Genomic DNA, 24,755 nt, shown 5'->3' on the forward strand with positions numbered 1-24,755 from the left:
TCTTCATGAGAGCCAGTTTCAGCATCACTCTTGATAGTGTTTGCCACTGCACTTTAAAATTTCCGGATTGACTGACCTTGACTGACCTGAAATTCCACAAATTTACTTTTAACCACGCACACCTATTAATTGAAATGCATTCCAGGTGACTACCTCATGAAGATAGTTGAGAGAATGCCAAGGGTGTGCAAAGCTGTCATTAAGGCAAAGGGTGGCTACTTTGAAGAATCTCAGTGTTTAACACTTTTTTGGTTACTGCAATGATTCCATATGTGTTATTTCATAGTTTTGATGTCTTCACTTATTCTACAATGTAGAAAATTGTAAAAATAAAGAAAAACCCTTGAATGAGTAGGTGTGTCCAAACTTTTGACTGGCACTGTACGCGTGTGTGGTTTTTGCTGCCTCCAATGTGTATTTCACGAGTTTCCAGGAGTGCGATGCTCTTTGACTCTGTCCTCGAAGAGGCTTAGAGCTGATCGGTGGAGAGCCCGTGGCTAGAGGTCAAGGGTGAAGGTATAATTGTGTGTGATGGCGAGAGGCAGAGAAGGAGGGAGAAAGGGAGGGCTCCACCGTGATGCTTAGAGGGGGGGATAGATGGAGAAGAGGGTCACAGAGGAATAGAGGGAGGGATAGAAAGAGGGAGGAGAGGGGCACAGAGGGATAGAGGGAATCATTTCGCTGCCCAGAGACAGCTAGACCAAAGAGAAGCCCTCAGTTCTGCTCTCCATGGGTCTTGTGCTATTTAGAGCCAGGCAGTTTGGTGTTATCTAACACAGCCCTGGCAGGGCTACAAAGGGGGCGCTCTCTCTCTCTCTCTATCTCTCCCTCTCTCTCCCTCCCTCTTTCCCTCTCTCTCTCTCTCTGCACCTCCTATACAGTACTCCCACATAAAATCCTTCGCTCTTTCCTTCTGCATTCATTTACTTTTCCCATTCCCTACCCTCTTTCTCATTGGCAAGTCTTTGTTTCTACATCTCCCACTCTCTAGCTATACCAATCAACCAACCCCTCACTCCCTCTTTCCACCTTCACCCTCTTCATCTCTCTCTTTCTGTCTCTCCCCCTCATTTGTCCCTAAGAGCGGTGCTACAGGCTCCATGCACACACTCAACCACCAGGCCTTTCAGCATGTTGATGCTTCGCAGAACCAGTGACACACACACACACACACACACACACACACACACACACACACACACACACACACACACACACACACACACACACACACACACACACACACACACACACACACACACACACACACACACACACACACACACACACACACACACACACACACACACACACACACACTCTCTTCGATGCCTAAGGAGCCTATATACTCCTGGTGAGATCTGCTCTAAAATGTAATATATAAAGGGGATTGCACATTACACCACAGACACTAGAGTTCACCTGTGTGTGTGTGTGTGTGTGTGTGTGTGTGTGTGTGTGTGTGTGTGTGTGTGTGTGTGTGTGTGTGTGTGTGTGTGTGTGTGTGTGTGTGTGTGTGTGTGTGTGTGTGTGTGTGTGTGTGTGTGCTTTTCAATCAGACATGACGCCATATACGCCATCCTTTGTGGACCCCAGGAAGAGTATAGCTGCTGAGTTAAAATACTATCCAACAATTCCTTCAATGTGTGTGTTTCTCAGTGTGACTTGCCCAGGGACTGTGCTCAACCGAGAGAAAGCAGAGCCTGATAGCAACATTCAACGCTAGCAGAGCCAAGAACATGACAGACTAGAGAAGGCTCTCCTTAGGATAACCTTTATTTACCTAGGCAAGTCAGTTAAGAACACATTCATTAATTAGAATGACGGGCTACCCCAGCCAAACCCCAACGACATTGTTCGCCGCCCTATGGGACTCCCAATTACGGACGGTTGTGATACAGCCTGGAATCGAACCAGGTTGGTGGTCGCATGGCAATTTTTAAACCATGTTTTAATGATACCAATGAATTGTGTTTATATTGTACCAGTTTTCATAAGGAGGTTTATATTATGTGTGGTAACTTCATCCACCATCAACTTTTTACTTATCTGTATCCATGTCAGCCATTTTGTGCCAAAACCATGCTGACTGAACACCAGTTTCCACAATGGAGTGGTCATAGTGCTGTATACAGAACGACTGTGACCTGACCTGATACAATATTCCATGGTGTGCGTCTTACCTGGCTGCCTTCTTTCTGCCAGAACACAGCGGGTGGAGGGTTGCCCTTGGTGCCACAGAGGAAGGTTACGGTGCGACCCTGGCCTGTGATCTGGTCCCGGGGTCGAACAACGATCTGAGGGGGCACTGTAGAGAGAGGGAAGAGTATGTTAGAATATCTAAAAAGGATGTGCATGTTTTTATTTCTGCTGGACTGTGTGTTAACTCATTTCTCTACGCCAGGATGTGTGTGTGTGCACATGTGTGAGTGACCCTTTCTTAATGTGAGTGTGTGTCAGGTCTGAATGCACTGTGTATGTCAACCAAGTGTCCAATTCTTAGGGGCCCACCAAAACACTGTGTGAGGATAACAGTTCATCCCTTTCTATATAACACAAACACTACGGGCACACACACACACACACACGCACACACACGCACACACACCTCTGTTTAAATCACCACTTTGACACCCAAACCTGCTTAAAGGGCTGTGTTTTGAAATGTCAGAAAGAGAACAAAGCATTTTGACGGAAAACAGAGATGCAATGAGGGCGCTTTGTGTGTGTGGATTTCTAGTACAGACATCATTTTCCAGTACACACTTGTCTTCATTGAGAAACTCCATGTAGGCAGATGCCCCACCACATTTAACATTGATAAAGAGCTTTCAAAAAATGAGTACTGCTCGGTGCAGTGGTAGAACTGAGCATCACGTCCATGTCGCTACAGCAACGACATTCAAACTTGTGCACGGTTTCTTCAACTACAATTTCTTCACATATTATCTGTTTTCATGGGCTCGTGTTTTGAAGCCCTCTCGAGAAAAAACTGTTCATGTCGAAAATCCATGCTATTACAAACTTGCTTCCTCATATTATCGTTGCGATGCTGACCCGAACAAGAGCCACTGCAGCTCATAGGACTAGGATTGTTTTTTAAAGCTCTACTTACAAGAATGTGACCCAGTGTAATTTGCAGCTAGTTAGCACTGGCTAGTTGAATTCTCATTGGCCTCTGTGTCCTTGCCAAAAGTATAGGATCATTGGAGCCTGCTCTTCTATATGCTAATTGGCTACCATATATGGGCTGCTGGAGGAGCATATAGAGGATCCCACTCTGCCTCTCTATCCAACCCTTGTAAAAATCCAACCTTGTAAAAATGATGTATTTGAAAGACAATCATAATAAAATGGGAAATAGGGGAGAACCCCCCCTCACTATATCCTCACAATCTCTCCTCCATGACACCTATCACACCCACGCACATACCCAAACACACACATACAGCAACCTCTTGATTGCTATTGATCACACCACGAGCTATTGGCTCATTTTGCACGGAGGGACTGAATGTGTAATGATGTCACCTTTGCCCTTGTGGTGCCTAATTGATTTCTCATCTCCCTGCCTGATCCCCCCTCTCTTATTTCACTTTCTCTCTCAATTGGAGATGGGGAGGGAGAAGGGGGGGTAGAAAGAAAGGTATTGAAGGCCAGGGGGTAGAGAGAAAGGAGAGAGGTGGGGTGTGTGTGTGTGTGTGTGTGTGTGTGTGTGTGTGTGTGTGTGTGTGTGTGTGTGTGTGTGTGTGTGTGTGTGTGTGTGTGTGTGTGTGTGTGTGTGTGTGTGTGTGTGTGTGTGTGTGTGTGTGTGTGTGTGTGTGAGAGCTGGTCCTGGGGCTCTGTTCACAAACAGAAACAGACCCCACAGAGCCCCAAGACAGCAACACAATTAGACCCAACCAAAAGATAATTACTTGACACATTGGAGAGAATCTACAAAAAAACAGCAAACTAGAATGCTATTTGGACCTAAACAGAGAGTACACAGAGGCAGAATACCTGACCACTGTGACTGACCCACAATTAAGAAAATCTTTGACTATGTACAGACTCAGTGAGCATAACCTTGCTATTGAGAAAGGCTGCCGTAGGCAGACATGGCTCTCAAAAGAAGACAGGCTATGTGCACACTGCCCACAAAATGAGGTGGAAACTGAGCTGCACTTCCTAACCTCCTGCCAAAAGTATGACCATATTAGAGACACATATTTCGCTCAGATTACACAGACCCACAAAGAATTTGAAAAAAATTCCAATATTGATAAACTCCCATATCTGTTGGGTGAAATACCACAGTGTGCAATCACAGCCGCAAGATTTGTGACCTGTTGCCACAAGAAAAGGGAAACCAGTGAAGCACAAACACCACTATATTTATATTTATTTACTTTCCCTTTTCATACTTTAACTATTTGCACATCATTACAACACTGTATATAGACATAATATGACATTTGAAATGTCTTTATTCTTTTGGAAAGTTTACTGTTATTTTTGTTGTTGTTTATTTCACTTTTGTTTATTAGCTATTTCACTTGCTTTGGCAATGTAAACATATGTTTCTCATGCCAATAAAGCCCCTTAAATTGAATTGAAAGAAAGAAGAGATAGTTGGGGGGGGGGTGAGGGGTCAGAGAGAGGTCAGAGAGAAGAGGGGGCAAAAAAGAGAGCGAGAGAGTAGAGAGACAGAGGGAGGTACATTTACAGAGAGGAGGAAGTAAAAGGGAAAACGGGAGAGGTCTAGCAGAGCACAAAAATAGTGCCTTGGGTAGTATCCTCTTTATCTCTGCTCCCATTTCCTTTCAATTCATCAAACCAATAGACTTTCAAGGAGCAAAATCTCAGCATTCATTATCGACCCACCTAGAGAAGTTAGTCAAACAGAAAAACTATGACCAATTCGTTCGGTTACCTGCTCTGTGTATTTTCACTTTAAGAGATGTGTTTAATTCAGGATGGTTGCTCTATTTCCGATGTGTGTACACTCTTGGAAAAAAAGATGCTATCTAGAATTTTAAATGGTTCTTCGGCTGTCTCCATGGAGAAGCCTTTGAAAAACACTTTTTGATTCCAGGTAGAACCCTTTTGCTTGTTCTAAAATAGTTCTACCTGGAACAAAAAGGTTTCTACTATGGGGACAGCCAAAGAACCCTTTAAGAACCTTTTTTTCTAAGTGTACCACAAACTTTCATCCTCCTCCATCGACCCCTTCTCCCTGCCACCCTCGCTCTTCGCACAGTGGGACATAAATCACTCGCAAAATAGACCCAGGGCAAAGGTCGTGGAGGGTCGTGTCCAGGGGTCAAACGAGACTCCACATGCCAACCCTAAAGGTCAACAAGGTCAAACCTGACATCCCCCTGCTGTCTGTCATTTGGGCGTTGGGCGGTGGGGAAGAAGAAGAGCTAGCGAACAAAAGTAAACATCAGCAAAAGGCATAATCACCATATTCTGTCTCAGTAGCTATCTCCGGGGCCTGCACTCCTATTGATTCAATCCCATTCTCACATCTGACGCAAGTGCTGAAATAGTGAAGAAACGCAGCATAATACCCACATCTTATGTAATCTCACCGTAGGCTTGTGCACACACAGACAGAGACACGTACAACAAAAATGCACTATTGAAACAGGCAAAGCCAACGTCAGCCTTCAGAGAGCATTCACAACCCTCAACTTTTTCCATCATTTGTTATGTTATTCAGTCTGAATTTGAAATGGATTAAATAAAGATAGTTTGTCACTGGTCTACACTCTAAAAAAAAATGTGCTACTATCTAGAACCTAAAAGGGTTCTTTGGCTATCCCCATAGGAGAACCCTTTGAAGAAGCCTTATTGGTTCCAGGTAGAACCCTTTCCACAGAGGGTTCTACATGGAACCCAAAATAATTTAACCTGGAACCAAAAATGGTTAACCTATGGGGACAGCCAATGAACCCTTTAGAAACCTGTATCCTAAGTGTCCACACAACACCCCATAATGTCAAAGTGGAATTATGCCTTCGAAATTGAAACAAATTAATAAAAAATGTAATGCTGAAATGTCTTGAGTCAATAGGTATTTAACCCCTTTGTTGTGGCAAGCCTAAATGAGTTCAGGAGTAAAGATGTGCTTAACAAGTCACATAATAAGTTGCATATCTGTTCCCCACACATACAGACAATAGAGCAGTACATTTCAAACACAGATTCAACCACAAAGACCAGTGAGGTTTTCCTATGCCTTGCAAAGGCCCCCTATTGATAGATGGATAAATAAAAATCAGACATTGAATATCCCTTTGAGCATGTTGACGTTATTAATTACACTTGGTGTATCAATACACCAAGTCACAGCAAAGATAAAGGCGTCCTTCCTAAATAAGTTGCCGGAGACAAAGGAAATCGCTCAGGGATTTCACTATGAAACAGTTACAGAGTTTAATGGCTGTGATTGAAAACTGACAATAGATCAACAACATTGTAGTTACTCCACAACACTAACCTAATTGACAGAGTAAAAAGAAGGAAGCCTGTACAGAAGGATGCCAAACCATGCATCCCAGGTACTAAAGTAATACTGCAAAAAATGTGGCAAAGCAATTAACATTTTGTCCTGAATACAAAGTGTTATATTTGTGGTAAATCCAATACATTACTGAATACCACTCTCTTCCAAACATAGTCGTGGCTGCATCATGTTATGTGTATGAATCGAGATGTCCAGTTAAGGACTGGAGAGTTTTTCAGGGTAAAAACTAAAGTGAATGGAGGTAGGCACAGGCAAAATCCTAGAAGAAAACATGATTCCACCAGACACTGGGAGATGTATTCACCTTTCAGCAGGACAATAACCTATAACACAAGGCCAAATCTACTCTGGAGTTGTTTACCAAGAAGACAGTAAATGTTTCTGAGTGGCCGAGTTGCAAGTTTTATCTTAAATCTATTTGAACATCTGGATAAGAGCGTCTGCTAAATGACTTAAATGTAAATGTATGGCACGACCTGAAAATGGTTGTGCACTGTAGCAATGATCAACAACCAATTTGACAGAGCTTGAACATTTTTGAAAAGAATAATGGGCAAATGTTCAGGAAACCAGGTGTGGAAAGCTCCTAGAGACTTAACCAGAAAGACTAACAGATATAATCGCTGCCAAAGCTGCTTCTACAAAGCATTGACTCAAGGTTGTGAATACTTAGGTAAATGAGATATTACTGTATTTCATTTTCAATAAATGTGATTTATTTTCAAAAACATGTTTTCACTTTGTCATTATAGGGTATTATGTGTAGATGGGTGAGCGAAAACATTTTTTAATCCATTTTAAATTCAGGCTGTGACTATCATTAAATGTGAAGACTTATTTTATCAAATCAATTCTCTAGGTTGAATTATTACGTGATGAAACCAACCATGTAAACATGAATTAACTAGGAAGTTGGGCCACCACGGAAAGTGTTGCGATTACAAAGTTTAAAAAATCCAAATATAACTCATATCTTAATATCTGGTCAATTAATCTTCTATTAATGAATTATGAATTTTTACCTCATTTGTCTCATTCCAAACATCAGAAAATTATTGGTTATCTGCACAAACCCTAGTTTACATAATGAATCAGCAATATACAAATTGGCTTAATTATTTATTTACTAAATAATCACAGAAATGCATAACAAACAAACAGTAGATATTAGTTACTAACAACAATAGAAAAGTCCCGAGTGGGCTAAGCTGATATGATGGTTTGGTAGACAAAGGACAGGGGTGGGGACTGAGAAAGAGCGGGAAAGACAAAATCAATTCACTACACACAGTGGACAATTCTAATCTTAGAAATGCTAATCCTTTGCACATGAACGGCCGCTCATTCTGAAAAAAATTAAAATGTACATATTTACGCCTGTATGTAGTTGTCTCTCCGTTGAAAACACTCGATCGTCCTGTAGAGTTCACCAGAGTCTCTGGTTAACTTTCCCAGAAGTCATGTCTTCGTGGTCGTAGATACTTCAGTGTACCACAATGTTCACAGAATAAATGCTTCGGCGGCTGTCGGTATTCCTTTTTCTAAGTTTACGTAGTCTCTAGCTACAAACTAGTCATTTGTGTCGTCTAGAATTTGCTCCTTCTACTGTAGTGAACGATAATCTCAGAGTTGAACAATTTTCAGCCATGTAGCCAAAACAACAGCTTCTGGGGCCTATAGAATTGTAGCCATTCCAACGTGGGGACTCTGTCCCAGCGTCCTCTGTCTTATTAATTATTCGAGATGTCCGGATTACAGTGGGTCTCTTTGGCGTGAAATGTACATTTCGTCATAGGTGGTTTTATACTCTGGAGTAGAAAAGGGCAGTTCCATGACGCCAATGTAATATCTATGCTCACGTGGGCGTGGCCATTGATTTGGTTAACTTAATATGAAAACCCATACTCTCATTTAGAAGGTTAACATCACATTACATCTTTTCACAAATAGTTTCATGTTTAATCACATACATTTCACAATATTTAGATATAAACATGACAGCTGGGAAATTTACACATTAAGAGATAGAGTTATGTGTGTTTCCTGTCCTTCATGAGATCACCAAATGAAACACATTCATCATAACTGTCCCTCAAGTGTCCACGGACCATTCCCACATTCTCAAAAAGTAGAAATCTTGTTTAGTTCTCCCATTTAGGAGAGGAGTTTTAGAGTTTTGATTAGGAGTTTTGAACTAAGAGGAGCTCTTGGTTCTGGTAGACTCTCTCAATACTGCATGGCAGTTTCTACCAGGTATTTAAGACCTGACATAACATCATAAAACTGTGGAGAGAGACAGAGAGAGAGATAGAGAGATAGATATATAGAGAGATAGAGAGATAGAAGGCTCTGCTCACACTTACTGGTCTGAGGACAAGACACATGACCAACAACATTGGACACTTTATGGAACATCAAAGAAATTGGAAAAACAGACACTGTCATCCCTCATTGTCAGCCCTCTAGGTTACAGAGACCTGGTAGTCCCATCCAACAAACTGCCAGGTGTGAAACAGGGAAGGGACTCAGGGGGTATGCTAATTTGATATAGAGCAAACCTTACTCACTCCATTAAATTAATCAAAACAGGAACATTTTACATTTGGCTAGAAATTCAAAAGGAAATTATCTTAACAGAGAAAAATGTCCTCCTGTGTGCTACCTATATCCCCCCACTAGAATCCCCATACTTTAATGAAGACAGCTTCTCTATCCTGGAGGGGGAAATCAATCATTTCCAGGCCCAGGGACATGTACTAGTCTGTGGCGACCTAAACCAGACAAGAACCTGACACCCTCAGCACACAGGGGGGACAAACACCTGCCTGGAGGTGACAGCATTCCCTCCCCCATATGCCTCCCTAGGCACAAACAAGGACAACATAACCAACAAAAATGGGCCACAACTCCTGCAGCTCTGTCGCACACTGGGTATGTTTATAGTCAATGGTATGCTTTGAGGGGACTCCTATGGTAGGTAAACCTATAGCTCATCTCTTGGCAGTAGTACTGTAGACTACTTTATCACTGACCTGATCTCTCAGAGCGTTCACAGTCAGCCCACTGACACCCCGCTATCAGATCACAGCAAAATCACAGTCTACTTGAATAGAGCAATACTCAATCATTAGGCATCAAAGCCAAAGGAACTGAGTAATATTAAGAAATGCTATAGTTGGAAGGAATGTAGTGTGGAAACCTACCAAAAAACACTTAGGCAACAGCAAATTCAATCCCTTTTAGACAACTTCCTGGACAAAACGTTCCACTGTAATAGTGAAGGTGTCAACTTGGCAGTATAAAAGCTTAACATTATATTTGACCTATCAGCTTCCCTATCAAATAAACAATAATGTCAAACATAAAACTGAAGAAAATGAACAACAATGACAAATGGTTTGATGAAGAATGCAAAAACCTAAGAAAGAAATTAAAAACATAGAGATCCAGAAAACCTGAGTCTATGCATCACTAAAACAATACAGAAATACACTATGGAAAAAGAAGGAACAGCACATCAGAAATCAGCTCAATGTAATTGAAGAATCCATAGACTCTAAACACTTCTGGGAAAATTGGAAAACATTAAACAACACGAAGAATTATCTTTCCAAAATTGAGATGTATGGGTAAACCACTTCTCCAATCTGTTTGGCTCTCTAACAAAGAACAAACAGCAAAAACATATACATGATCAAATACAAATTTTAGAATCAACTATTAAAATCTACCAGAACCCACTGGATTCTCCAATTACCTTGAATGAACTACAGGACAAAATAAAAACCCTCAAACCCCAAAAGGCTGTGGTGTTGATGGTGTCCTCAATGAAATTATAAAATATACATTCAACAAATTCCAATTGGTTATACTAAAACTCTAACATCCTCCTTTAGAACCACGGACTGATCACCCAAATCCACGAAAGTGGAGACAAATTTGACCCCAATAACTACCGTAGGATATGCATCAACAGCAACCTTGGGAAAATCCTATGCATTATCATTAACAGCAGACTCGTACATTTCCTCAGTGAAAACAATGTACTGAGCAAATGTCAAATTTGTTTTTTTAACCAAAATATCGTACAACAGACCACGTATTCACTCTGCACACCCTAATTGACAAACAAACAAACCAAAACAAAGGCAAAGTCTTATTATGCTTTGTTGATTTAAAAAAAGCCTTAGGCTCAATTTGGCATGAGGGTCTGCTATACAAATAGATGGAAAGTGGTGTTGTGGGAATAACATACGACATTATAAAATCCATGTAGACAAACAACAAGTGCGCGGTTTCTTCCGACAGGGCCGTGGGGTGAGAAGGGATGCAGCTTAAGCCCCACCCTCTTCAACATATATATATATCAAAGAATTGGTGAGTGCACTAGAAGTCTGCAGCACCCGGCCTCACCCTAGTAGAATCTGAAGTCAAATGTCTACTGTTTGCTGATGATCTGGTGCTTCTGTCACCAACCAAGGAGGGCCTAGATCTTCTGCACAGATTCTGCCAGACCTGGCCCTGACAGTAAATCTCAGTAAGACCGCAATAATTGTGTTCCAAAAAAGGTCCAGTTGCCAGGACCACAAATACAAATTCCATCTAGACACCGTTGCCCTAGAGCACATAAAAAACTATACATACCTTGGCCTTATCATCAGTGCTACAGGTAACTTCCACAAAGCTGTGAACAATCTGAGAGACAAGGCAAGAAGGGCATTCTATGCCATCAAAAGGAACATAAAAATTGACATACCAATTAGCATCTCGCTAAAAAAATACTTGGATCAGTTAAAGAATACATTGCCCTTCACGATTGTGAGGTCTGGGGTCAGCTCACAAACCAAGAATTCACAAAATGGGACAAACACCAAATTGAGACTCCGCATGCAGAATTCTGCAACAATATCCTCAGTGTACAACGTAAAACACCAAAGAATGCATGCAGAGAAGAATTAGGCCGATACCCGCTAATTATCAATATCCAGGAAAGAGCCTTTAAATTCTACAACCACCTAAAAGGAAGTGATTCCCAAACCTTCCATAACAATGCCATCCCCTAGAGAGAGATGAACCTGGAGAAGAGTCCCTTATTAAGAAAGCTGGTCCTGGGGCTCTGTTCACAGACACAAACAGACCCCACAGAGCCACAGGACAGCAACACAATTAGATCCAACCAAATCATGAGAAAACAAAAAGATAATTATTACACATGGGAAAGAATTAACAAAAAAAGAGCAAACTACAATGCCATTTGGCCCTGAACATCGAGTACACAGTGGCAGAATACCTGACCATGGTGACTGAACAAACGTAAGGAAAGCTTTGACTATGTACAGACTCAGTGAGCATAGCCTTGTTATTGACAAAGGCCGCCATAGGCAGACCTGGCTCTCAAGAGAAGACAGGTTATGTGCACACTGCCCACAAAATGAGGTGGAAACTGAGCTGCACTTCCTAACCTCCTGCCAAATGTATGACCATATTGGAGACACATATTTCCCTCAGACCCACAAAGAATTTGAAAACAAATCCAATTTTGATAAACTCCCATATCTGTTTGGTGAAATACCACAGTGTGCAATCACAGCAGCAAGATTTGTGACCTGTTGTCACAAGAAAAGAACAACCAGTGGAGAACAAACAACATTATAAATACAACCCACATTTCTGTTTAGTTATTTGACCTTTTGTATTTTAACCATTTTATTATTTAGCCTTTATTTAACTAGGCAAGTCAGTAAGTAAGAACAAATAAGAACAAAGTAAGAAGTAAGAACAAATTCTTATTTACTCCACACTAGACAAGGGGCTTGATTACGACGACTTGACCAGGCGCAAATCCATCTACTTCGATCTTAGAATGATTGGTGCAGTTTTCAACTGGGACTTTTCCCCCTCCGAAGCTCCATCTCGAGAATAACAATGGCGATGCTTGATTTGAGGAGGCGCACTCTCTTGCACATCGCCTATGGCTACAATAAATAATTAGCCATAATGGGCACAGCACTACACTGCTGAGCTTCAGAGGCAGGGAAAACAGAGAAGCATGAAAGTTCTCACTTGGGATAGCACATTGTGGGAACACACTGTAATGGATATAAAATATACATAACACCAAAATTGAGCGAACGTATCAGATGTGTCATAGGGAAGAGATGAGAAATGGCATCCACCTACTTACTACACGTTTTGGAAACTTAGTTCTATATTTAAAGCCACAATTCTGAATTAGTTTATCAGTCAAAGGTAATTTGGTTTGGTTTTAAGCTGAGGGATGGGGCTGTAGAAATGTCGGATGGCTCAAAATGGTGTCTTGCATTTATCCACCATGAAATATCGCTGCTCTGGCCCCCCAATGGTGGAACAAACTCCCTCACGACGCCAGGACAGCGGAGTCAATCACCACCTTCCGGAGACACCTGAAAAACCCCACCTCTTTAAGGAATACCTAGGATAGGATAAGTAATCCCCCCCCCCCTTTAAGATTTAGATGCACTATTGTAAAGTGACTGTTCCACTGGATGTCATAAGGTGAATGCACCAATTTGTAAGTCGCTCTGGATAAGAGCGTCTGCTAAATGACTTAAATGTAAATGTAAATGAAATAAAGACAATCGCTTTGAATTTAAAAAAGGGGAGTCCATTGACTTTTGTTAAGTGCCTATTGCAGCCAAGTACACACATAACTGAGAAAACATGAATATGAGAGAGTCTATTTTAACCTGTGGTAGTTCAGGACTCTTTCTTTATGATAAGATAAATGAGGGAGGCATGTTCAGAAGGAGAGTGGTGGTCAGAGTGAGAGGTAAAAGCAGCTGTGAGATGGTGTGTGTGTGCGTGCATGTGTGTGTGTACAGATGTGTGTTCACGAGGAAGTGTGTGTGTGTGTGTGTGTGTGTGTGTGTGTGTGTGTGTGTGTGTGTGTGTGTGTGTGTGTGTGTGTGTGTGTGTGTGTGTGTGTGTGTGTGTGTGTGTGTGTGTGTGTGTGTGTGTGTGAGTGTGTATGAGTAAGTGATTGTGTACATTTGGTGTGTGTGTTTGTGTGTATAGCACTTTTCAACTGATTCCTCAGCCCCCCACATACTGTGCTTATGCTAGGCCAGATCAGAGTGCAGTTAGTTTCAGTGCTGAAGTTGAATGGAACACAGTAACTCACAGCAGGCCTCTATATCAAACTGCGGCAGACAAAGGGGTTACAACAGACGATGCACTAAGAGAAACAGGGCTCACAGTAGGTGCGTGTGCGTGTGTGTGAATAGGCCCTCAAATCCTCTAAAAGTTATACAGCTGTACCATTGAGAGCTTCTGCGTGTGCGTGAATAGGCCCTCAAATCCTCTAAAAGTTATACAGCTGTACCATTGAGAGCTTCTGCGTGTGCGTGAATAGGCCCTCAAATCCTCTAAAAGTTATACAGCTGTACCATTGAGAGCTTCTTGACTGGCTGTGCGTGAATAGGCCCTCAAATCCACTAAAAGTTATACAGCTGTACCATTGAGAGCTTCTTGACTGGCTGTATCATTGCTTGGAATGGCAATAGCACCTCCCTTGATCGCGTGGCGCTACAGCTAACAATAGCTAACAAAATGGCTACACGGACAGAGTTGACCCTTCTATCTTATTTGTATTTTTGCACGCAATGTATTGAGATAAGCATCAATAGGTTGACACTCGTCTTTTACTATTGACTGCAAATGTATTGACATAATCATCAACCCCGTGACACCAATATGTTTCCATAGAATGCAATGTATTGACGTAAGTGTCAATTGGTTGACACTTATCTTTCCCCATTGACTGTGATGTATTGACTTAAGTGTTAACCTTGTTACACTCATCTTTTACCATTGAATGCAATGTATTAACAACAGCTTCTATCCCCAAGCCATAAGACTGCTAAATAGCTAACAAAATGGCTACACGGACTGAGTTGACCTTTCTGTTTGTATATACAGTACCAGTCAAAAGTTTGGACACACCTACTCATTCAAGGGTTTTTCTTTATTTTTTACTATTTTCTACATTGTAGAATAATGGTGAAGATATCAAAAATATGAAATAACACATAACACAAATCATGTAGTAACCAAAAAAACAAATCAAAATATATTTTATATTTGAGATTCTTCAAAGTAGCCACCCTTTGCCTTAATGACAACTTTGCACACTCTTGGCATTCTCTCAACCAGTTTCATGGGTTGGTCACCTGGAATGCATTTCAATTAACAGTTTTGCCTTTTTAAAAGTTAATTTGTGGAATTTATTTTCTTCTTAATACGTTTGAGCCAATCAGTTGTGTTGTGACAAGAGAGGGGTTCAATTCTCGGGATGACTCTTTTCTCTGTATATATCAATGATGTCGCTCTTGCTGCTGGTGATTCTCTGATCCACCGCTACGCAGACAACACCCTTTTGTATACATCTGACCCTTCTTTGGACACTGTGCTAACGAACCTCGAAACGAGCTTCAATGCCATACAAAACTCCTTCTGTGGCCTCCAACTGCTTTTAAATGCTAGTAAAACTAAGTGTATTCTCTTCAACCGATTGCTGCCCGCACCCTCCCGCCCAACTAGCATCACTACTATGGACGTTTCTGACTTAGAATACTCAGGGACCACGATCTAAAAGGTTGCTGGCCCAACGCTCTAACCACTAAACTACCTGCCTCCCCTTGCTTCCTTGGTGGTCAATTTGCTGCAAAGAAACCACTACTAAAGGACACCAATAAGAATAAAATACTTGCTTGGGCCAAGAAACACGAGCAATGGACATTAGACCGGTGGAAATCTGTCCTTTGGTCTGATGAGTCCAAATTTCAGATTATTGGTTCCAACTGCCGTGTCTTTGTGAGATTCACAGTAGGTGAACGGATGATCTCCGCACGTGTGGCTCACACCATGAAGCATGGAGGAGGAGTTGTGATGGTGCTTTGCTGGTGACACTGTTTGTGATTTATTTAGAAGTCAAGGCACACATAACCAGCATGTCTACCACAGCATAAATCTGCAGTGATATGACATCCCATCTGGTTTGTGCTTAGTGGGACTATCATTTATTTTTCAACAGGACAATGACCCAACACAACTCCAGGCTGTGTGAGGGATATTTGACCAAGAAGGAGAGTGATGAAGTGCTGCATCAGATGACCTGGCCTCCACATTCACCCGACCTCAACCCAATTGAGATGGTTTTGGATGAGTTGGATCACAGAGTGAAGGAAAAGCAGCCAACAAGTGCTCAGCATATGTGGAAATCCTTCAAGACTGTTCGAAAAGCATTCCTTATGAAGCTGGTTGAGAGAATTCCAAGAGTGTGCAACACTGTCATCAAGGCAAAATTTGGCTACTTTGAAGAATCTTAAATATAAAATATATTTAGACTTGTTTGACACTTTTTGGTTACTACATGATTCCATATGTATTATTTCATAGTTTTGATGTCTTCACTATTATTCTACAATAGTGAAATAGTGAAAATAAAAGCCCTTGAATGAGTAGGTGTGTCCAAACTTTTGACTGGTACTGTATATATATACAACTTTCTTTGCAGTCTCTATGCACACTCACAGGGCCCTACACAGTAACACACACACATTGACACTCCAACATACACACAAACACTCACAAACACTCATAATTTGCTCACACACACACACACACATGCACATACAATACATTTATACTGACTCTACACATACACACACACACTCACACAATCATATTCGCTGCTGCTACTCTGTTTATCATACTATCCTGATGCCTATTCACCTTACCCCTATACATATGTCCCTCTATTACTCCAGTATCGCTGTACATTGTAAATATGGTATTGGAACTGACTGACCCTGTATATATTATGCTTACTTACTTTCTCGTGTTCTTCTTATTTTTATTTCTCATGTATTTTTGTTCTACCTTTATGTTGTTTTAGTATCACATTGTTATGGATTACTGCATTGTTGGGTTTAGAGCTAGCAAGAAAGACATTTCACACACACACACACACACACACACACACACACACACACACACACACACACACACACACACACACACACACACACACACACACACACACACACACACACACACACACACACACACACACACACACACACACACACACACACACACACACACACACACACACACACACACACACACACACGGTAAGCAACAAAGCACAGCCATGTCCTTGGAGAGAGCTCCTCAGGGGCTAAGAGTGACAGGCAGCTGTCACAGTCACACGATGATGTCGACAGACAACAGCCACATACATACGCTCGAGTAGACCCGCTCGCAATTAAAAATGCACCCAAACGCTATTAATACTGCATCAAAAAGACAATGTTTTAAGCTTGAGAGGACTTGTAAAAGACCTGCTAAAGTTAAAGTTACCCCCTGTAGAACAGAATGAACGAGTACAATGTTCTGGGCCTTCAAGTTTTTTCCCTGAAGAAAACAATTGAAAGAGCTTTTTGTGCTAAACTCCTTGCTTTCATGTAGATCTAATCCATAGTAAATTAGGAAGATTAAAGTGAACCTGTGTGTACTGACATTGCATGCTGATATGTTGCTGATAAAATGGATATCTTAATGTAGTTTTTTTTTCTTCATAAATTCAGTCTACTTTCTCTCTCTTTCTCTCTATTTTTCTCTTTATTTCTCTCACTCTCTCTCTCAAGCACACACACACACACACACACACACACACACACACACACACACACACACACACACACACACACACACACACACACACACACACACACACACACACACACACACACACACACACACACACACACACACACACACACACACACACACACACACACACACACACACACACACACCCTGTCCTCTCTCTATCTCTCACCCACTCTCTCCTCTCTGACCCACTTGCTCAATAATTGGGTTGTTTTCCGCCCCACACAAGACTGCCTATTTAACAGGCTTTCAAACATCGCCCCAGTGCCTTCCCAGTCTTTAATCTGTTGTATCTAAATTAGTCTTACACCTTATTTCCCCCTCTATTGTCCCTGTCCTTTATACATGCTAATATGCAGGGCAGTTTAGGAAATTACACGCTGAGATTATGTTATGATTTTAATGGCGCTGCGGGCATGATGAAAAAGATCCTTTGAGATTGCTATCCCGGACGATCCCCCATTAAGGGACCCACCCATTTCTTCTCTTTTCCCTTCCACTTCTCATTTTGTGCAAAATGTTTATTGTCTGATGGTAACTTCAACAAGCCAATTATAAGTGGAGTCTTTCCCCCCCGTCTTTCCTCCCTGTGCCCAAAACCCTAAATAAATAAATATATATATTTACTTACATTTCGAAACATTCATAGCTAATTATCTAATGCTCCTGTAGCCAACTTTAAATAGATTTTTAAGCAAATAGCTTTATTTTCTGCAAAATCCCACTCATCCCACTGTACACAATCTCAAAGAGAGATGCTTGGCTACCCAGGCTCCTTGCCCCGGCCAAATGCTACGCCATGCTCATGGACTTTAGTGTCTTCTCCACAATGAGTCTGGATATGAGTACCTCCACGACCCTACACCAAATGCGAACACATTCGTGGGCATTTGATTGGTCCAGAAACCGATGGGTTGGGCCTGAGTCAGAACACACTTGGGTAAAGCGGTGGTGCTTTGATACTCTGATTGGTTAGAGACGATTCAATCGCTTATTACTTTGTTTTGTACAACGCCCCTCGCGCCCCTCCTCACCACAAAAGATTTCAATGATGTCTGTCTAAAGTATGTAATGAACGACAGAGCAGTGAATTTTGTTTTGTGTAAGTCGTCAGGCTACAAAGAGAGGCTGAAGAGCAGTGGGCTAACCGCTGATAATAGCAAATGTAGATTATGTAAACCAACTAGTTAGCTAGCTAGCTAATTAGCTATGCTGTTTAAACAATCTAACTTGTCTTGTGATTGGAGTTTGTTCTGCTACTGACATTTTCCTCTTAGGCCTACTAACAAACAGTCTAATTAAAGCCTTCTCTGTTCTTGACTGTGATATGACACCTGCAACTGAAAAGTGAGCCACTACTACACTTTCGTTGTGTGCAGGTATCTTATACATTCAGTGCACAATCGCGTTGGGGCAGAGGAGCAGGTGAGGGGGAATTTTCCACACAAAAAAAGGTGAAATTAGCTAGTTTGATGGGAAAATAATTTAAATAACGAGAGAAAATCGACTAAAAGTGAAATAAAAAGTTCATAATTAACCCATCTGAAATGGGAACTTTACTCATAGGAGGACAAAAGGACCTCGACCTCTACCTGTGCATGTGCCTTGTGGCCTGTATACTGTACCTTCTTAGTCTACCATTTCCACTTCATTTTCTTTCATTTTGACATGTACACTCTCTGAAGAAATATAGTGCAATATCTTCCGTTTCGTGGCAGAACAACGTTTAATTTCATAGCTATGGCTTGCTTTTTTGGTTTTATGAGAGACAGAAAAGCTTCTGGGTTACTCCAAAAATAACTTTTTGTTAATCTTAGTCCGCCCCATCCCGGATCCGGGATCGTGACTACAGCCTCAAGCTCATTACCATAACGCAAAATTAGCGATTTCTGAAAATTGCAAATTAAATGAAATAAATATGCCTATCCTCAAGCTTATCCTTTTCTTAACAATCCTGTCGTCTCAGATTTTCAAAATATGCTTTAGAACCAGAGAAAATCAATAATTTGTGTAAGAGTGGTGATAGCTAGCTTAGCATTTAGCGTTAGCATTTAGCACCCAACATTCACAAAAACCAGCAAAGGGATCAAATAAAATAATTTACCTTTGAAGAACTTCAGATGTTTCAATGAGGAGACTCTCAGTTACATAGCAGATGTCCAGTTTTTCCTGAAAGATGCTTGTGTAGGACACAACGTTCCGTTTTGTTACTATGCATTTGGCTACCGAAACTAACCGAAAATTCAGTCACCTAAACGTCAAACTTTTTCCGAATTAACTCCATAATATCGACTGAAACATGGAAACGTTGTTTGAATCAATCCTCAAGGTGTTTTGTCATATATCTCTTCATTGAAATCCCTTCCCTGGAAGCATGCATTCTTCTCTGATTCAGATGGAAAAATACTGGTACCTGACTTTTGCGCACCAATTTCCACGCAGACACCGTGCGGGACACTTGTAATTGTAGGCTCTTATGGTCAATCTTCCAATGATATGCCTACAAATACGTCACAATGCTGCAGACACCTGGGGAAACGATAGGAAGTGTCCGTTCATTCCTGTCGCATTCACAGCCATATAAGGAGATCATGGAAAACGTGCCTCCAGAAATCCTGTTGATTTCCTGGTCACTCAAACATCTTGGTTTTGCCTGTAGATTTTGTTCTATGGCACTCACAGTGAAAATCTTTACAGTTCTGGAAACGTCAGAGTGTCTTCTTTCCAAAACTATCAATTCCAAGCATAGTCGAGCATCTTTTCGTGACAAAATATTGCGCTTAAAACGGGCATGTCTTTTTATCCAAAAATGAAATACTGCCCCTAGAGTCTTATTAACCTACACTTGACTGCTACCACAAAACATGGCCCTTATTTTCATTCACAATAATATGCGAGTAGCTGATGGTTTGGCGCTTAATTGATGTTAGCATCTTCGGACTGTGTCCAAAATTAGTCGCACGTGGTGATATGGGCTAATTGGGGGGTCTAGTGTGGGAGGGATACAAAAATGGAAACTGGTCGCAAAATATTTACATTCTCCTAATAAACAGGGGCCTTTTAAATATGAAACATCTGCAACCAAGTTGGGTTACGCTATAGCATAGATGCTAGCCAAACCTCAGACAGGAGGAAACCCCATTTGATCTACCAAGTAGCAAAGAAGGCAGTAAATTGTCCGTAAACATTGACACAGGGTCAGATTTATTTTCCTAACCATAATGGTTAATGCTAGGGTTGAGGTTAGCGTAATCTGATCCAAGATCTGTGATTATGGGAAACTTCTACCTCGAGTGCATAGAAGGGTTTGGTACATCTCCAAATCGCAGTAGCAACCTCAGCCTGCCTGTCACCTTTACTTCTGGGCTAGTATTGATCGCCTTCTCCCTCATGCTAGCTTCCTCAGGTCATTTGCCAATGTGGGTGTAAATCCTGGAGGTCAACCCTGCCCCATTGATCTCTGCTGTAATCGTCATTGACAAGTCAAGGACATGACTGTGGTCCTATCACTAGCCTATTTGAAGCATTGAGCCTTAGTGCACGCGCGCGCACACACACACACACACACACACACACACACACACACACACACACACACACACACACACACACACACACACACACACACACACACACACACACACACACACACACACACACACACACACACACACACACACACACACACACACACACACACACACACACACACACACACACACACACACACGGTATCAGTCACTGTAGGTGTACAGAAAAGACTAGCAATTAACCTTTTTTGGTTGTTGCTGTAAATATATACAGACCATTTTATAGATGAAATCAAAGCTGGTTGGATTGCTGCTGTTGAGCCATGTCCATATATGGTATTGCAGAGTATGATTTTACAGGGTGGCCAGGGGCATTTAATGCATATTGACTTATCCCCCCTTCACCAACACGCCAATCAGATAAAAGCAAGTGGGGGGTTTCTAATATGCCAAATATGGCAACCGCCTGGACGAGACCCAATTGCAAGCAATCAGATCAATCCTTGTCCTTCACTCGACACACGCTACATGCAGAGAGATGAGATGAAATGGTGTACTTACTAAATGGACCCACTGGGACGGAGAGATGGGGGGAAAAATGGACCGGAGAGAAAAAAAGAGAGATGAATGAAAATGAGATGGGTCGAGTTGAGTTGAGACTTGAGGATGATTGAATGAGCAGTGCAGTCCAATGAACCAAGAATCAGTGTATCATGGTTAGATGATGTTTAACTAGTCAAGTCAGGAAGTGATATTGAAACTTCCTTATAGAAAATCAATGCCACGTTGCAAGTACATATTTTCAAACTCTTTATGTTCTGAAATGGTATTGACCCCAATCCCTGGTATGAATAGATATTATTATATGACGGCTATAGGTCAAAAATTAAGGGATGCATGTGTAAAGGGAGAGGTGGAGATTGGGAGTGAGAGGGCTCAGACTGAAAGAGATGTGCTCAAACAGAAACCCCTCTGGCTGTCTCCTCTACTCTGAGTGTGTTGTAGACGAAACACACACACACACACACGCGCACACACACACACACACACACACACACACACACACACACACACACACACACACACACACAGACACAGACACAGACACAGACACAGACACACACACACACACACACACACACACACACACACACACACACACACACACACACACACACACACACACACACACACACACACACACACACACACACACACACACACACACACATACCCCATTAATATTGCAGCTGCACTCTCCAAACGAAATCATCTCCCAACAGCCAATAATCTCCACACTACTCCATGCCATAATCTCCTATTGGTGTATGTGCCTGTGTCTCCACTTATGTGTGTGTGTCACTCTGTACCAGTCAGTGTGCTTGCATTTCATGTGTGTGAATCCCCATGTGTTGTGCCCGGTCTTACCGTGGACCTGCAGGCTGCCCGATGCCTCTGCCTTTCCCACGCTGTTCTCAGACACACACGTGTAGGTGCCCTCGTCCTCGGCCCGGACCTGAGTCAGACGCAAGCTGTGGTCACTGCGGATCTCTGACCTGCAACAACAACAGCAGCAGCAGAGCAGAGCTGATAGGATAGTACTGCATGCTAACTGGGATCCATTCACCCTCATTGATTTCTGGTGACCAATGCTAATGTGATGCTGTATGTGTGTGTGTGTGTATCTATCTTTGTGGGTGTCCTCACCTGCCACGGGGCAGCTCTCCCTCCTCTCTCCTCCAGCGGATGGTGGGGGCGGGGTCTCCATGGGCCTCACACAGGAAGTCCACCATGTCATCTGCCAGCACCACCTGGTTCACTGGACGCTTAACGAACATGGGCCGCTCTGACAGATGGACAGAGATAGAGACAGAAACAGAAACAGAGGGAGAAGAGGAAACACAAAGCATTTGAATGTGTTGAGGAGGAGAACGAAAACGTAATATGTTGAGAGACATGTTGAATCTCCACTCACCAAACACCACAAGTTCTGCTGGGTCGCTGTCCCTTTCTCCCACCATATTGGTGCCCACACACACAAACATGCCCGCATCGCTCTTCCTCGTGTTTGAAATCATCAACTTTCCTCCTCGGATCTATAGTTAAGGGGAAAGGAATTGGAAAGGAGGGAGAGAGGGGATAAACAAACATGTTAGTCAGAAACACAGAAGCTTGGTGGCACCTTAATTGGGGAGGATAGGCTCGTGGTAAAGGCTGGAGGTGGAATGATATCAAATACATCAAACATATGGTTTAATGCCGTTGCAGCCATTATTATGAGCCGTCCTCCCCTCATCAGCCTCCACTGGTCAAGAAGTAAGCCACGGCGTTCCCTTAAAAGCCACCACAGAGGGAAGAGTGATGATGTTCTTGTCATGTCCCCAAGCCCATTCACTCTGTCATGTTATATATTGAGTAAACAACATTTTAGGCATTTGGTTATCTGTTTCTGATTATGGTTGTCTCCTTCTCTTTCTCGCTCTCTTTCTCCCTCCATCTCTCCCTTGTTCTCTCTCGCTCAATCTCTCTCCACAGCCCTGGCATCACATTGCCTCGCTCTCTTTCTAGCTCACTCTCCCCCCTATATACCACCCTACTCTCGTTCTGTTTCTGTCTCTCTCTTTCTCCAACCTCACCTCACCCCACCCCACTCTCTCTATTTCTCTCTCCCAACAAATGTAGACTACATTAAACAAGAGCCTTCCCAGCTAGCACATTTGGTTCCTTGGACGTTGTGGAAACGTATATTTCTTGTTTCCATTGGTTGTGGGAATGAAGCAATACGTTTCCTGACCAGTAAAACAGAACATTTTGCATGTTCTGGGAACGTTTATTGCCAGAAGGTTGTCTGAAGTTTTTCTGCGAGGACTTATTAAAACTCTGAGAAAATAAATTATGTTTAAATAAAACTTTTTAAATTACTAGCTTATTTTGGGTGAACTTTTTTGAAATCCAAGCACAGATAGGACACATGGAAATGTATTTCATTAGGCATTAATCATGGAAATACATTTCTTTTTTATTGTGGCTAGGCATCAGAGAGATTCAAACCTATAATCTCCTGTTCCATATCCATGGAATTAGTCCACTTCACCACCAGGATGGAGCTAGCATGCTACATTTTATTTTTCACACATACAAAGCTGTTCATTTTAGTTAATTCAAACAGACACTATTCCAAAGGAAACAGGCTCTCTTTAAGATCAATTGTAGCCAATTAGTGGGTGTGGCCAACACACCTGAACATACTTAACAAGAGGATTGAGAGTTTTGTTGATGCTGAGAACAGAATGTATATATTTTTAAATAACATTCTTAAAACGGTCTCTGAACGTTACCAAAGTTTTCTTGTGGTTTTTATGGGAAGTTTTCTTAACGTTCTCAGAACAATTTGAGAACATAACTTAAAATAGAACTATGAGGAATCCTGTAGGAAACGTGCTTAAGTACAGAAATACCCACAGAAGAACATTGTTTTTTAACGTTCTCTGAACTATTTATTAAATTAAATGTAAACGTGGGGTTGCAAGATCAAATCCCCAAGCTGACATGGTAAAAATCTGTCATTCTGCCCCTGAACAAGGAAGTTAACCCACTGTTCCTAGGCCATCATTGTAAATAAGAATTTATTCTTAACTGACTTGCCTAGTTAAATAAATAAAAAATTATTACAAATGTTCCTAATAAAATACCAATAATATAATTGTTTTTATTGTGTGAAGTTCCTTAAATGTGCAGAGAATTTTCCAAAGCCAAGCAACGATGGTACACCACTCCCAGAAAGTTGTGGGAAGATTGTATGCAAATGAACCATAGGACAACCATGCTCCCCCCAAGCTCTACGAAACGTGTGGCTCTTAGAACGTTATGCGCTAGCTGGGTTCTATTTAGATAAGTGACTTGTAGTGTATTGTATAGTGTATCTGAGTGCTTAAAGCCTCAGGGAGAGCAGAGGTGGTGGTGGGTCTGCTTCTGTTGTTGTGGTGGGTCTGCTTCTG

The 24,755-nt window shown here is 41.8% G+C and overlaps 1 protein-coding gene across 5 annotated transcripts in view; it reads right to left on the reverse strand.

The window, feature by feature from the left end:
- LOC123999642 (roundabout homolog 2-like) overlaps nt 1–24,755 on the reverse strand; it is a 136,157-nt gene that overhangs the window by 40,954 nt on the left and 70,448 nt on the right. For 3 of the 5 annotated variants that reach the window (XM_046305600.1, XM_046305601.1, XM_046305599.1), the window contains exons 4-8: nt 22,733–22,853; nt 22,465–22,603; nt 22,186–22,313; nt 21,319–21,330; nt 2,184–2,308 (exon numbers count right to left, since the gene is read on the reverse strand). In XM_046305600.1, coding sequence (XP_046161556.1) covers nt 2,184–2,308; nt 21,319–21,330; nt 22,186–22,313; nt 22,465–22,603; nt 22,733–22,853 — 525 coding nt within the window. The remainder of the gene's footprint in view (nt 1–2,183; nt 2,309–21,318; nt 21,331–22,185; nt 22,314–22,464; nt 22,604–22,732; nt 22,854–24,755) is intronic. The other 2 variants (XM_046305602.1, XM_046305603.1) reach the window with 1 other exon arrangement.

Source organism: Oncorhynchus gorbuscha, linkage group LG16 (assembly GCF_021184085.1).
Source record: "Oncorhynchus gorbuscha isolate QuinsamMale2020 ecotype Even-year linkage group LG16, OgorEven_v1.0, whole genome shotgun sequence".
Classification (NCBI taxonomy): domain Eukaryota; kingdom Metazoa; phylum Chordata; class Actinopteri; order Salmoniformes; family Salmonidae; genus Oncorhynchus; species Oncorhynchus gorbuscha.